This window comes from Musa acuminata, chromosome BXJ1-10 (assembly GCF_036884655.1).
Source record: "Musa acuminata AAA Group cultivar baxijiao chromosome BXJ1-10, Cavendish_Baxijiao_AAA, whole genome shotgun sequence".
Lineage (NCBI taxonomy): Eukaryota > Viridiplantae > Streptophyta > Magnoliopsida > Zingiberales > Musaceae > Musa > Musa acuminata.
In genome coordinates, this window is record NC_088336.1 from 34,370,402 (window position 1) to 34,387,244 (window position 16,843).

Sequence of the window (16,843 nt, forward strand, 5' to 3'; positions counted from 1 at the left end):
AGTCCCCCTCTTTCCAAATCTATGGGTTGGAGTAATAAAGATGTTTCAGATGAGTACTGTTCATGCTCAAAGCTCATGGAATAATTTGTATTTCATTTTGTCAGAGAGATGTACGAGTGTTTGATATAACAATTTCACTCTCTCAGGAAATGGTCAACTATGAAACAAATTTATTTTCCTTTATTATTTCTAGGGTTATTTAAGATCAATTTTTTTAATTAAGATGCAGAAACCTTCAATTATTTGTGATGTATGACCGAAGAATCTTCGAAAAAGAAACTAATTTTATTATCTGGTTTAACATGAATGAACATTCTTCATCCGCGAGAAAGAAGAAGAGGAAGAGGAAGAAGAGATATCTCGATACGGTGCATGTGTGCTACTTGAGAACCCACCCTTTTCAACTGGGAATTTTCATCGGTTTCAACAAAATTAGTAGGTTAAATCCCTAATCCAAGGAATGCGACACAAATTCCAATAGGTTGCTGATTTCAACAAGGAAACATAGGATTAGAAGCATATACAATTTTGATCCTGCAGTGATCTGCGCAGTTCCTAGCTGGATCATGTGATGATAATTATGAGCTTCGAAGGATGAATCATCGTAGCGTGTGGGAAGAACAGAAATGATTTGACATGAAATGATAAGAAACCAAGATTAATCTTTGCAAGTCTGCAAAGGGCGTTGGCGTATGCACGCACAACACAAGGCATTAAGAACAGAAGGGTGATTTCATACTTTTGTCTTAAAAAGCAGCTGCTTTTTTAGAACTTTGAGCATCTCTTTCACTCACTATAAATTAGTGCATCATGAGACTCACCAAGAATATGCAGAGTAATCGTGTTGTACATTTGTGCATGGTGCCACCATATAATGTCATTCAGTATTAATCATAGAGTCAACCTCCTTTGTCTTGTTTTTGTAGTAACAAGTAATTAATCTCATTCACTCCAAGTTTAGATATCAAAAAATATATATATAGCATGAAAGTAGGATCCAGTCTCTTTCTCACACTGTTTCGCTAAGTAGGTAAATGAAAATTAGTTCTGTTCATCCAAATATGTATTGCAATGAGAAAAAAAAAAATCATATCATCAAAATTTTGAATGACAAGCACATCAATCAATTAGGATGTGAAGTGATACACCACCAGAACCAGTTTGACACTACCAAATGAAATGAGGACATTGACCATTCTACATGTTGAAATTATCTAAGGTGTCCCTACCTGATTATAGAGACACATTTAATGCATTGATTCCAGGATGTGTAACATTTCCATAGTAGCAATTGGATTTCAACTTATTTTGACTATGTTTATATTTGACTAAAAATAATTGATAGAATACCGGTGTTGAGACAATAGTGACATCAAAATGAACTGAAAATATTCCTTGATTCATCATCCATACATCTGAAACAAAGTTAACAAGTGTTCCTTCTTACTTGTTAGGTCAGAAGCTAAGCTAATCTCAGACATCATCAACAAGACAAGGCAATGAATGGAATTTCAATATGTATCATTAATGTTCTTGAAGAAAATCATCAATAATTTAAGGATCGATGTATACGTAAAAAAAAAAAGAAGAAGCTAAAATAAACTTTATAACAAATCTGTGGGCAACAACAAAGATATGGTACATGTTGCATCTTCTAATAAAACTGCGGGCGGCGGCAAATCATGTATATAATTTTCCTAATCGCTTTGAAGTGTCGGTCTCATCGCTACAAAGTATCAATGCTTACAAATGGTACCATGTTAAATATTTGACATCACAGACAATACTTAAAAGAAACATGAAATTCCGCACAGTTACTTAAAAAGACTTGTTATCAAAATATTCAAGACATTCATGTTTAGGTAATTTATTGAATCCATACAGTGAACAACATATATGCAAGCATTAAAAATAGGAGTGATTATACACTGAGAATAGTACTTATCAATGAGCTTCTATATGAGTGCTCAAAACTAAATGCATTGTATAGACATTTACTATGTATTCTATGCATTACGAAAGAAGTAATATGAATTATAGTCTTAAAATCTCATAAAGTTTACTATATTAATTATAAGATTCATGACTCATACAGTAGTGAATTTGTCTTAAGACCCACGAGATGTCTTAAAACTGAATGTATTCATATGACATCCCCTCATCATCTAATTGTCATCTACACAATGTGAATTTTGGTTTGACTATTTCACCTAATCGTAGAAATGGATTTTGAAATCGACTAACCAAAGCCAATAACTTGTTTGCTTATCCTGATTAAATCATCTTTACTTACGTACCGAAAGGAAGGAATATGATGCATATGATCAAAGCCATAAACTATCTATCATCAACTAATGTTTTGATTCTTTTTTGTCATATGTTAACGAATGAACCGATGGATTGATAGTTCATACGGTGCTTTTGCATGTCAAATAAGTTGAGAGAAGCAGATGACCAGGTAAGGACAGAATAATACTTACTATCCCAGGGATAGAGGGGTATTGATTATTGTAATATGAGAAAAGACATAAAATACTTGATAAATAATTAACTAAATTATCTTAGGTACCGTCGTATTATATAGTGAACATGATCGTTCTCACAACTACTTAATTCACCTAATTGTACGTCTACCTCAATTAATGCATGCATCTACTCTTTATATTTTTCCAAAGTTATCGAACTTGGACACAGCGTTCGAGGGATCGATCACATTGCTGTAGTATTATACTCTTTCATGTGTTGTCCTCGGTTGGATTGCCTTTTCGCTTCCCCATTGTAGCCTTGGCATGTCTACATCCACGTTGTCATGCATCCTTACTCCGTCATGTGCTCTCTCAGAGTAAAAGTCACTCTCTCTTGAGCTTTCCTTTCGATTTTTCTGAAGCTTTGCTGCCAAGAGAACATAAAAGAAAAGAAGACGCAATGTACCGCACAAGTATCAAAATTCTGGAGCTTCCGGTGGCGAAAGGACACCGGCGGCTGCCAAGAGAGCTGCCAGAGAAGGAAGTGAGGGGGAATCATTCAGCCTTCTTGTGCTTGTTAACACTGTCCACATCTAAACAATACTTGAATATATATATATATATATATATATATATATATATATATATATATATATATATATATATATATATATATATATACTATATGCTACAAACCCTAACCTCACTTCTTGTGCCTGTTTTGGTTAGCAGATTCCTTTTCCTCCCCCACAGAACTCAGTTTTTGGTGAAGCAGCTGGATCGAAGGACGGCCTGCACGCACTGTCTTGGGTTGGAATGCCGTGGAGGAGCCTCGGAGGTTTGCCTTGATGACATGGCGATCACATCAACTTCTTTAATGCGCCTCGGAGGTGAACAGATTCTTGTTCTTTGTTTAGTGATGAAGCCACGGGATCTTGTCGACGCGATATTGGTCGATGGCATCTTGCCCACGTGGGCTTGGCCAATCAGAGTCAGCAAACGCTAGTTTAATGTGTCATGTCAAGGACAGTTCCCCATGGCACTGAATAAAGAAGCGGGCAGGAAAAGATAGCACTTGGAGGAATTCTTTGAAGTACCACCCACGGCCAAATGCATGCATGCATGCTGATGCTTCGAGCTTCGTGGTGGAGTGCAGTGCTTCATGTGTTCACGTGCATGTCGAGTGATGGGGTTTGGACACGTACCATACGTTGATGGGCCCTGCAGAATCTTCCGTGAAGCAGCTGAGTGAAGACTTTAGATTTTGGTTGTCTCCATTGGTCACTTGCAGCTGTAGTTTGCCCCCTTGTTTAGCTGTAAGGTCAGATTCCCCACCTTTATGGATAAACTAATTGTATGCTCGTTTAGTTTCTTGCCATCTATCTGGAAGCCACTCTATATATATATATATATATACACAAACATTGGAATAACGTTGACATCCTTTATGGTTTATGGGGCTTAAGTTTCCTAAATAAGCACAAGAAGAGGGTGAATTAGAGTCCTAATTGCAGTTCCAGAACCATTAATTCCGGAATAACTAATTTTAATTTCTAAAAATTAGAAATCCAAATAGAACCATTCAAGTTCGGGACCATTAATTTTTTTATTATTTTTTATTTAATATAAAATTTTATTTTTATTTTTAAAATTTAAAAAGAGATGGATAACTATAATGGGCAAAGCTGATATAAAAAATAAAATAAAACTATAAAATTTTTAATCCAACTAAATGTCTATTTCGAAGAAATAAATTTATAAAATTTTTAATCAAACTAAATAATTCCAACTAGATTTCCTTAAATTAAAAACATTTCGATCACTATCTCATAAGTTGTATATGTGATATATATATATATTCTTTTTTAATTATATTTAGTCAGCTTAAAATTGACACTATAATAATTTGAAATCAGAATCGAACCATCAAGACTGATTCCAATTCAATTTGGAATTGACGAAATGCCAATCCTGTTCGATTTCGATTCGAATCAAATCATAGTCAATAATGTCTCACCTTTTCCTTCACCCATAAATTCTCTATTGAAGCAGACTAGTTTGGTGGCTTACGAGGCTAATGACCTACCTTAAGGTTATTTTTGTAAAAAAATAATAATAATTTTAATTAATATTTGTTCTATTTTGGAACAAAAGAAAGCGAGGGATAAAACTAGTATGGAGGGAGTGGGGAAGATAGAACAAGGAATTCCTCCTATAGGAGTTCCATCTTCTCAAACTTGAACAAGCCTCATGCCTGCAGAACAAGCAAGAAGCAAGAAATTTGCAAAGTACACAGAAAAAAAGACAAGATTAAAGAACGAGAGGAGCAAAATAGAAAAAGCAAGAAGCAAGAAATTTGAAAAAGGGAAGATAAAAAAAAGAAGAGAAAATACAAACTGCTTTTGTAATGATTGGACTTGCACTGAGATCCCGACCTCCTCGAGGGATCTGATATTTAATCTTCTTGTCAGCGAAGATTAAACCTTCGTAAATGATTCTCTTATCATTAGAAGAAACAAAACTTAGAAGCCATCAACACTTGAAACTTTCATGATACGAAAAACGAAAAATCTTCAGCGGCTGTTAAGCACAACAAAGATTTAGATATCCTTCGACAATCCTATTAAACCATGTAATTATCTATAAAACTCTTTGCTAATTAAGTTTTTTAACATGTAAAAAGTTCTCATGACTTTCCATTAAGTGATAAGAGGCTCTCAACGATGTTAGAGGGACTTTATCAGTTTCATTTTTGTAAATCGTTCAATATCAATCATTTCATACTACTTCAAGTAGTCTTCCAAATTATCTAATCAATCATCAAACATATTATGGTCAAACCTACTATCAAAATCCAGCACTTCCACTTTGACTGTTTTAGACATTTCCCGTAAATTATCAACATTTCTCGTAAATTATCAGCAAACCAAACTCGTTAGCCCATTACTTAAGTTTATAAATTTCTAATAAGTTGTAAAAATTTATCATTAAAGTCGAAGGCTTGATCATAATGAATTATTAGATAATAATTGTAAACAAGTGCCCTATATGAACCTAGGATTTGTTCGGAGCGTAGGGTGTGGGTAAAATTTCTTGATTTGAAGCTATGGATTATGAAGAATGAATATATCGCTTAATCAATCATCAACCATCTCATTCATGGGTCATTTTTAAGATGTTGAAAAGTTCTTTTGAGTTATTTGGTCATATACCAAAGTTGTCTCATGGTGACCTCACGTTGTTGGTTTAGAGATTTATTAGGATTAATTTGGTTTTCATCTTACCAAGTCAATTCTAATACTATCGATAAATTACTTTTTAGTAATGAGGTTGCTAGTTGTTATAATATAATAAAAAAAAGAAAATGAGAGAAACAATGATCCAATAAAACATACAATTTTTCTTTCCAGCAAAAAAATTAATAAATTTTTTAAAAATTTATGGATACTAAGAATTATATGATCCACTAATTTCATAGAGATAGTTGCCCCAAAATTCAACTCCACACACAAGGGGTTAACATTGGAGATGTAAAGGATCCTTGAGTATTAATCAAAGCTTTTATTGCTAATTGAAACCCAACAGGATACAAGGTACGTTTTTTTATAGGCTCTAATAGCAAACTAATGTAAAACAAAGTAGGATGGTAGAGAGAGAGAATGAAATAGAAAGAAAAATAAATATATAAAAAAAATAAAAGGGTTAAGAAGATACAATTCTTTTTATTCAAATATAAAATACATCATAAACGGACTCCATAAGAGTTAAGAGTCTTAATATAATCAATGAAGATAATAATTCTCAAAAATAATGAAATTAATATGTCTTCTAGTAAATGAATTATTTAATATAAGATTACACTCGAAGTCGTTACAAAGATCTAAGTATAAAAGAATTTCTAGATTTTTATTGGTTTTTTTACCTATAATAATTTTTTTAAAAGTTCTTTCTAAAGTTAGATGGTTCTCCTTCAGAAAGACTCCAATGGAAATCTTCAATCAGCAAAAACCTTCACCCTCTAAGCTAGTTCCTTGTTCTTCAAAAACAACTTCCTAATTCTGGTCCAGAGCCCAGCAGTCTCCAATATTGGCCCATCTACAGGCTCCTCGAAATTGGCTTTTTCACTTAGCTCTTGAAATGCCTCCACCAAATTCTGAAGCCTTGCAACAAATTCAATGAGAAGTGAAGAAAAAGTTGCCAATGACAATGCACTAGCACTTTCATAAGTTCTTGATTCTTCTCCATTACGCATGACTTCTGAATTAAATGACTGCCTAGCAGGCCATTGCATCTGCCTTTGGAGCGTCGAGTCCATCTTTGGCAGAGAACCAGTGAAGCTGGTGACTGAACTGTGAATATTGCTACTTGTTGACGGTGGTTCGACATAAGATCTTGTCGTGTAGCAATTGTTCTCATATTCTGTGATGTTAGTTCTGTTAAGATTTCCTTTCGTTCCATCAGGAAACTCTGCACCTTCCCAGCTTTCTGAATTCACCAGAAGGTATGATTTCCGGTCTATCTTCTGCTGCAACACTTCAGCGGCTTCATGGACCTCAAAGAGAAAATTTGGCTTGTTTAGTTTTGTCATCGTCTTCATTAAATCCCCAAGCTCGCGCAACACTTTAGCACCTTCGATGCCAACTCTCTTCAACTCACTGCTAAAAATTTGTCTGCTTTCTGGTGGAGCCTGTGATTTTTATCACATTAGAGGCAAGAACAGTAAAAATGAAAAAGGAGAATTATACTATCTCCTTACGTGCATGATTAAGCTTAATACGCTTCAAAATCAGAACAATAACAGAACTCCTAGATCCAATTAACGATATAGATAATCAAGATATTATAGTCTTACATTATGATTGTCAGGTTATATTAACACACAATACCACAGAGAACTTCGGCAGGATGCGTTGCAGTGGGGGACAAGATGGAGTGGTAAAGCGTAGATAGTTGAAGGTTTTGAAGAGGATTGGTAAACTAAGCTTTAATTATAAAGCATGATAATTTTAGTTGACTGATAATAGAGAAATATCACAAGTACTTCTTATTGCATATCAAAAACATCAAGAGAAGTGAAACTATAGGAAACAGCTACAAGGATCCTTTTCTCCATCATCTGTATCTGATGGAATATCAACAATTATGACATCCCTTTTAGCTGTTTCTTATAGTCTTCTTTGGCCTGCCTCAATTGGCACAATGAGATTTCAAAATTAGAGATTCTACAACAAAAGGATTACAAAAATATAATCACAATGTTGGCCCATTTTTTAAATTAACCAGCATCGAGGATATAAACCCAGCAATCCAACATGAAAGTTTCTGCATGGCATAACGAACAATTCTTCAATGAGAAGTTTTATCGAGAGATTTGCTTTACTCCTTAATTATATATGGTATCATATTTCATTAATGAACGATAAGAAGAGGCCATCTATTCAAGCTAAAGGAGTTCCATCTAAACTGTAAAAACAAACAATTAAAGGTAATAGACATGGAAACCGAGAAAACTAAATTGTGTCTTATTAACGGATGGCAAACAACAATATAAAAGTATGAATAAAAGAATAAAAATAATTGTAAGGAAAAGCACTAATAACATTCTTATTTACTGGGTTTTAAACAAATAATTTAATTCAGGAGCAACAATAATGTCAAAATCCTATTTTATAAAATCAAATATGTAGGTTTATTTTCTTTTGACATTTTCACGTATTATAATCAGTGTTATTTGGGCATATGTTGCATACTAATTAAATCAAAACTTAACTTATATATTAAATTATGAGAGTTTTAAAGTCAGCACTATATACATTCGAATTAATTCCGATGTTCTATAGGGGTTGGCAAAGTTCCAAATTCTTTTTGTGAGTACTCTTAAATCATATATAAAGCTAGATCAGTATAATAAGATTGGAAGCAGTTAACTTAGCAGTGACAAAAAATCAGAGAAGGGATTTGTGAGTGATGCATTAGCTGATAGTGTGATTATACCAACCTTAAATGTGAATTTAGAAAATGATGTGATTTTTTTTCACCCTAAGAAACTGTGGCATTACACATAATATTCTCTTGTTTCGTTCTATTTCTTGATATTCCTATCAAGGTTTCCTCCAATTGAAAACAAAAAAAGGGCCACACAAACTATCAACTAAAGATCAAGCTACTAATCTAATCACACTTTATTACATAATTTCTAAAGTTCAAACATCAGCTCTTTGAGTTACATCCTCCCATGTTTATATAGCTAGGAGGTCTATTGGAGAAAATTTGCTCTTTATGGTAATTTCATAATTCTCCAAGTTCAAACAAAAAAGATATCTAGATTTCTCCAAACGTAGCTTCTATTTGCTAAACTTTACCTGACCTATACTCTGTCCACAATAGATCTATTAAATATGAAATAGACTCAGCATAGAAGTATATAGGCTTACTAAGATATATACTGAAACTAAAACTAATGAAGAAAATTAGTTTTGCATTACGAAAAAAAAAAGAAAAATCATACCCTAAACTATTGTCCTCTTCTCCTGTCATACTTATAGTCCTTTTTGACTTAGGCACTATACAAGTATGATTTTCAAAATCATCTCAATGCTATCCCAGTCCAAGTTTGGTTAAAATTTACCGACTGACTGCACTGTAGGAGCCAACAAAGGCAAAACTTGGTGGCAATCCCACTTTTACCAGATTCAACTGATAGAAACAAATAATATTGCCACAATAAACTGAAACAGGATCTTCAAGAAGATAAGATATAGTAAAGCAATACCACTGCTAGAAAACGTAACATAAGAAAAGCATCCCACCTGAATCTCTGAAAGTATACACCCATGCAAAGCCATAACCATGAAGGCACAGTGCCTGAGCGCACCACTAACTCTGATATAGTTCTTCCAGGGATAATTCCACATTTTATAAGGACCATGTGGTGGCTCCCAGATAGCGAAACTTAACTGTGAAGAGACATTGAAAATAAAATACTTAACATCTTCCATTTCTAGCAATGGCATATTTCATGAAAGAATTGCAGTTCAAAAAGAAATATACAAGTGCATCTTCTTGAATTGTTGATTGAACAGCAGACCTGTACCCACTGTACAAAGGATCATCATAAGCTTGGTATGTTAGAATTTTTGAAGGAACCCTTTCATATTCAACGCACTGAAGGTATCCATTGACACAACCTACAAGGATTATGACAATAAGATCAGCTGACAAGTGTTCTGGTTGTAACAATATGAGAGTACAGATATGTAACTTCCAACTGAAGAATATTTATTGTTAATCATAGTGTAATTTAAAATTTTTGAATGCTTTAATAGGAAGTTCAAGCACCATTTTGCATATCGATAGATTCAATTTATACCTTCCAAAGACTTGGCTAGACCAGTGAAGTTCTTTGTTACTAGGTTGTGCAAATCCTCTCCTGCCCAGATTGGATAAATGCAAATATTTACTCCCAACCCAATGCCTGCACCAAGCGCAATTAGTATAAACCGACTGACTGCAGTCTCCATAAATGCCCTTGTCCTATATCCGGACACCACAATGTAACAAAATGTGAGCAAGAAAACTCGAAAGCCGTATTCATAAGGCTGCATCGTCGGGTAGAGCTTTATAAAGCTTGCAAAAAATCCTGGCATTGCAATTCATTAAAAATGAAAGAAGCAAAAAATTAATACCATCTAGTTCAAATAACTTGAGGAAGAAAGCAAGTCACAATTGTTTAGTATCTCACCAACAACAAAGATACTAATAATTACAAGTACTTCCTCCCAATCTCCGGTCAGGGTTGCTATTTCTGCAACCCCTAGAGCAAGGCCTCCAGAAAGTAGTGTTCCTAAACCCCGATTAAGCCCTTTGCTTAGTGTGGCACCTGCATGATGCAGACTTGGGTACTGAGACTGAATTAAGCATGCACCAGATTAAGAAGTTGAAGAAAACATGGAGAACATTCTTTGATGGACAAGTCATGTGCTCACATCAGAATTCTCAGAAAGAAACAAAATTGAACCTATGACTTTGAATCTGTTAGAACCGCAACAGCAAATCATTTTCCACATTTTCTCTAGAAAATGTTAAAACTGTAAGATCGGCTCGGTTTAACATGATGAGATGGCCAATATAAATCCATTTACAAACTAAGGACTCTCGTAACAAATCTAATGAAAACTGAGAATAAAAAGGACTAATTGAGATGTTGATCAATGTAAAGAAACCTCCACTATCTCCTCCCATACATCCAGACAAACCATGAAACAAGCTAAAATTAGACATGAAAAAAGGGCATTCATTTTTCAAAGCACAGATAGGCATTCAAACAGCGACTCGAACATTCTTCCTGCACCTTAATGCATGAAATAAAGTTATAGAGAGAAACGAGGACGACATAGAGGTATGATCGATCATTGGTCACCGCACCCACCTATGCTGAACTCGAAGACGACGACGACGGTGAGGATGGCCCAGACGGAGTGCTTGGAGAGGTCATGGAAGGTCACCCTCAGGAAGATGAGGAGGGAGATGATGGTGAGGGCGAGGCCCATCTTGGCGGCGAACACGACCTTACGGGGGTCCGACCGACCGAACTCCCAGCCCTCGACGGCCAGCCCGCAGAGGCAAGCCCACGTGGCTGCGGCCCCGTCGGCGAGGCGGTGGAAGCAGCCACGCTGCCGGGGGTAAGGTTCGTGGTAGAGGATGGTGGAGGAGAGGAGCCGTTCCTTGCTCCGCTGCTCGAAGTTGTAATGAAAGGATTCAAGCTTGGGGGCCATCCGACGGCGGTCGTGGCGGCGTTCCCGATCCTCTCTGTTGCGTTGGCCACTGGAGATTGAGGAGATGACAGCGAAGGAATGGAGTGGTCTGTTGTGGGTTTTCGTCGGAGGGAGAAGAGTTGTTGAAAGGGAAAAGAAGGGGGAACAAATGCAAGCGCGAGGGAGGAAGGTGGAAGAAAAAGACAATGATGTATGTGCATTTATGATGATTATTTATCGTCGTCAAAGTATAAGTTGATGCATGTACTGACACCCCTCAAAAGTTCATAAATATATATATATATAGCAATTTTAACACAATTGCCGCTTCTATATATATATATATATATATATATATATATGAGAAACAATAAGGAAACCCACCGTGTGGGTCGTGCAAACCAGCATTCCTTGGACACGAGCGTCGCACGACCATTTCATGGCCAACCATGGAAGAGAAATAAGTAATGCAAGTCGGCAACAGCTGTGAGATGTCACTCATTGCCAAGGGCGGGGTCCCTTTCGATAGATTGTGGGCCCCAGTAGGGGTATTTTTGGAATGGCATGATGATCTGAGAATTGTGTGTGATAGTAGTGTGTGAATTCGAGAATTGTGTGTGATACAAAGCACTCGCTTTTTATCATAAACAAAGCTTGTAATGTACTTTCCATAAACCTAAGATGACACAAAGAAACTGAAAAGGAACATATTGTCGCAACAAAATGGCAACATATAATATACATCTACTCTGATATCCTTAATTGATGAACTACACAAACATTACAGCTTCGTCCATTATTAAGCTGTTTAAGCTGTACTCATTTCAGATGAATAACGTAGATGAGACCTCCTGCTGTTGTAGCTTGTTCTGTGATGAGAGTGAAAACACAGCCTCTGCGATTGTCAAGTGGAGGAAATTGACGCCAAGGAAGTCATGGATTTTGTTTGCTCGCTGGAGTTTCTCCATGACTTCTCCCGTAGGATTTACAAGGGTAAGCTGTAAGCAGATCATTATGAACTTTTGAGATCATAAGTATTGATGTTCTACAAGGGGAACGAGATAAGTGACTACCTCAAGACCATGTTTCTCTGTCGATTTCTTTAGATCAATTAGAAATGAGATTCCGCTTGTGTCTACAGTAGGCACGGCTGAAATTTGATCTTCAAGGGTCAGTATACAAGTATGCATTCTCTTAAGAAGTAGAAATGATTGCTTTGATCAAAGCATGCCTTGCTATCAGAAGAAATCTTCTATTTTGTTGCATGCGCTACTTGAGGATGAAACTAATATACAAGACAATCTTATTTGATATACTTCTGCATGGTTGGCAGAACTTTAAAGGCAAAACAATCCCTATAAATTCATCTAAAGATAAAGAAAAATGTTTTCGGGATCGAGAAGTAGAGAAAAAGATTAGAATAGTACCTGACAAATCCAGTATTAGAAATCGAAGATTTGTTTCTTTCTCTTCCATGCTGTTTTCATTTTCTATCCACCTTGTTATCCTACGAATAATGCAAAGGGAATGATATCTCATGAGGCGAAGACTATGTTCTTGAACAGATTAGCATTGATCGTTAGGAGTTAGTACAGCAAACCTTTCATTTAGATATGTGGTGTTTGAGAAGTTAATGGGGGCTTCAACAGCAAGTACGAGGAACCCAGGAACTCTTTTAGCATCCTTGTACTGATGCAGGTCTCTGTATATGTTTGTCCCTGGAATGTTCCCTAGAGCAATCATCTTAGGTCTTGTGGTCTGGAGAAGGATTCTGAATATCGATAAACCAACCTATATTCACAGGAAAACAGATGTATGTTAGCGAAGAACATCGACGTTAGATGGGAGACTGAGGCATGATCGATCGTTACCGCGATCGCAAGGCCCTCCTGAACTGAGATGAAGATGACACCAAGGAAGGAAGACATGCAAACAAGGAAGTCAACCGTATCCAGCTTCCAGATGTTGTAAGCGGCGGGAACATCAATGAGGCCAATGACTGCAGCAATGATGATAGCAGCAAGCACAACGTTGGGGGTGTAGGCGAACAATGGCATGAGGAAGAGGAGCGTCACCATCACCGTCAAAGCCATCACTACGTTGGACATTGCAGTCTTGCATCCGGCATTGTGGTTCACGGCAGAACGGGAGAAGGCTCCTAAAAGAGTTCATGAGTTGGGAGTAAGTCGTTTGCAAGTGCTACTGGGATCTCTCAAGAGGCAGCGAGGTAGATGGCAAGTGTTTAGATTACCTGTAGTAACATAGCACGAGGTGCAAGAACCCACGATGTTCATCAGCCCTATGGCCATCATTTCCTTGTTCCCATCAACTTGGTAGCCCCTGAGCGAAGCAAACGTTCTTCCACTTGCAATTCCTTCCTAGAGAAGAAGAAGAAGAAGAAGAAGAAGAAGAAGAAGAAGAAGAAGAAGAAGAAGAAGAAAAAGAGATTAGCAAGCAATTCCTTGACTAGAAATGTGTAAGGCATAATAATTTTCATCTAAACACTGAGGAACATTTTCGACATTGAACGCAACTACTGGAACATTTGGTGGTGATGTCAAGAAAATATAATAATATAACACTGATTGGCTCTGTGAACTTTTGTGTAGATGAAAGAGAGAGCTTACAGTAAGGGAGATGATCCCAGTGACAATTCCAGTTTTCATGGTAGTGCCTAAGTAGGTACTGTCGAAAAGTAAATTATCCCATGATGGGCGGTTCAACCCACATTTCAGTTTCCCAATCTGCACATACAACATGTAGATTATACGAGAATAGAAATAAGATTAGCATGATAATAGAGTTAAAAGAGAGGAAAGGTGGCACAAACAATGCTGATTCCATGATTCTGAGCTTTGAGCAGGAAAACAACAAGGGTGGAAATGATAACAGAGGCCAATGGCGCTCCGACTGACAACCAGAACAGCTTTGGCCTTCTTATGCTCTGCATTCAAATTTTCAGGCTATTAATGTACAAAATGAGTCAACATCTTAATAATGCATCTAGTTACAGAGATTGATCCAACAAGAATCATAAACACTATTGTTATCATTAAGGAACTAATAACTCAAACTTAACTCTATCCACTATCAATTAATTGTTTGAACTTGATTCTGTCATAAGATGAGACAGTGAATAACAGAGTTGCTGGATTTTTTTTATTTTTAATTTGCAAAAAAAAAAAAAACAATATGTCCAACTCATAATCACATATTGGAAGGAATTTAAGCTGAAATTTACCTCCAAATATAAACAGAGTTCAACAGAACGAAGGATATGTAAGTAACACTCTAATCATAAATAACACTTTATTTATGTATAAGAAAAAGATAAGAAAATTTACCTAATCTTGCCTATGTGATTCCAAGTAGCAACAGTTATTAAGGTTGGGAATTAAATGATTTATTATGGTGAATATAAATTTGAGAATATATATATATATATATATATATATATGTTCTCGAGGTGCACATGTCATGAGGCATCACATGAAATCCTTGGGAACAGAAGAAGAGGGACAACAAATAGAGAATCACAACTTAACATGAACATAAAATAGAGTGAACTCACATGGATTCAAGAGAGAATCCACATAGTTTTCTAACTCAATTTGATTCTACGACATAAAGGATCCTTGAGCGATCATAGACATATATACCCACACATACAATTTACTCTTAATTGATTCTATAATCGTGGTGGATCGGACTATCAACTTTTTGAGGGAGAGTCCATATATAAGGGATAACAATCTCGTGAGGTCTATATAAAGTGGGATGGACCGAAGCATGAAAAGTTGTGGATCAGATCCAAATCAATTTGTATGTATCCACTGTCTTGATATTGGTCAATCATTGACAACCTTATGTCAGCACACTCCAAGTTGGGATATCACGACATGACAGATGATCACGAAAAACTAAATAAAATGGATTGCATACTACTGTTCCAATTATGTCGTATCTTGATAGTGGGTGAAACTATACTTGTCCTGGTTTGATTAAGCTCTCTTGTGTCCGAATCATAATATAAAGCCAAAAGAACTATAATTTTGCAGCATGTGATTCTTGATTTGATCTGACCACCACCACATGTACGTTAAATTATCTACATCAAAGAATTTTAGGTCGGCTTCATATTTTTCGGATGTAGAGTTTATCCTACTACTATATGTTTGTGTGTGTATATATATATATATATATATATATATATCTCCATGTTATTCTTACGCAGACGTATAAACATATACATATGATTGAAGAGCAAAGAGGCAAAACCCGTGAATGTGTGTAGCAGTGACAGTACGGACAACTAAATCATTCCTCCGTAGTCTATATGTTCTTCATGTGCATGTCGACAAAAGCAAGCAGGACAAGCACAAGAGGAAACATACAACGTGTCTCGCCAGCAGCAGGAAGGCCAGGAAGCTGATTCCCATGACTATCGTTTGCCATGACCACTGCACGAACAAAAGCCTTTTTAACGTCTTCTGAGTCATAATTGCTATTTAACCTTGTTCATTGAATGAAGTAAAGAGTAAAACAACAAGGAAGAGGAGGAGGAAGAGAACCTCGTGGGTGTTGTGGAAAACAGAGCTCAACACCGGAATCACAGCCATCTTTTTGGTGAAATGGACGATCCCCAGTAGGTTTTTGAGTTGCTGGAGAGAAACGATAATGGCAGCGCCGGCCATGAACCCAACCAGTGTAGCCTTTGACAAGAAGTCTATGATGAATCCCAACCTTACCAGTACAAGAATATCCATAATTATAGAATGAATCGTGCAGCGATCATGGAGATGGAGATCAAACAGAGTTCTGACCTCAGGATCCCCAGAGACGCTTGGAAGATCCCCGCGAAGAAGGTGGCGGTGAAGGCCAGCTGAAGGAAGAGAAAGGGATCGGTGTTCGGGTTCACCGCTTGCCTCAGCATCGACCCCATTATCAGCGATGCAATGGACACCGGACCGACTGCGAGATCCCTCGAGCTCCCCAACACCGAGTACACGAGAGGCGGCACGAAGCTCGAATCTGTAGTCATATTTGAGGTGTACACATTTAGCATGCATGCGAAACCTACAACACATGTATTCATGCAGTCCGAGAGACTCACAGAGCCCGATGATGGGAGGCAGATTAGCGAGCTTGGCGTAGCTTATACCCTGAAGGATATCAGTTAACATCATCTTCCAACACAGAAAAAGAAAGATGAGAGAAGGATATAGGAGGGAGTGGGCATGTTGCCTGCGGGATGGCTAAGCTGGCAATGGTGAGCCCGGCCACGAGGTCGGACTTGAAGAAGGAGAGACTGTAGTTGGGCGCCCAGTCCAGAATGGGGAAGAGGTACTGCGCTCCCAGCACCCATTTCCGCCTCGGTGGTTGCCCTTTGAACCGGCGGAATGGGTCGTCGGGGAAGAAGGTCTCCTTGAGCCGCAACTTCATCTTGTCCACCGTGCTCTGCGGTGGCGCCGCCTCCACCTTGTGCACCGCCTCCATCATCACCCCTATCTCCACTTGTCCTTCTCCTCTCCTCTTGCACTCTCCCTCCATGTCAGTCCGCTCCCTCACAACCTAAACCGGTGATCTGTCCCCCTCTCTCAGAGTTGAAACGGGTCACCTGGCCTC

General features: G+C 37.2%; 2 protein-coding genes across 2 annotated transcripts; both read right to left on the reverse strand.

Annotated features, from left to right (window-relative positions):
• Positions 1-6,214: 6,214 nt before the first annotated feature.
• Positions 6,215-11,401, reverse strand: LOC103969601 (aluminum-activated malate transporter 9-like). Its single transcript, XM_009383186.3, has 6 exons — positions 10,894-11,401; positions 10,207-10,344; positions 9,835-10,104; positions 9,516-9,652; positions 9,275-9,421; positions 6,215-7,152 (listed from the first exon to the last, which is right to left on the reverse strand). The coding sequence occupies exons 1-6, from the start codon at positions 11,237-11,239 to the stop codon at positions 6,484-6,486; spliced, it is 1,707 nt and encodes a 568-aa protein (XP_009381461.2). The 5' UTR covers positions 11,240-11,401; the 3' UTR covers positions 6,215-6,483.
• Positions 11,402-11,836: 435 nt separating this feature from the next.
• On the reverse strand, positions 11,837-16,843 carry LOC135594658 (probable sulfate transporter 3.3). The gene is made up of 13 exons (XM_065085082.1): positions 16,463-16,843; positions 16,332-16,380; positions 16,042-16,249; positions 15,790-15,961; positions 15,613-15,678; positions 14,049-14,162; positions 13,846-13,962; positions 13,470-13,596; positions 13,090-13,376; positions 12,819-13,009; positions 12,646-12,725; positions 12,292-12,368; positions 11,837-12,216 (listed from the first exon to the last, which is right to left on the reverse strand). The coding sequence occupies exons 1-13, from the start codon at positions 16,766-16,768 to the stop codon at positions 12,043-12,045; spliced, it is 1,968 nt and encodes a 655-aa protein (XP_064941154.1). The 5' UTR covers positions 16,769-16,843; the 3' UTR covers positions 11,837-12,042.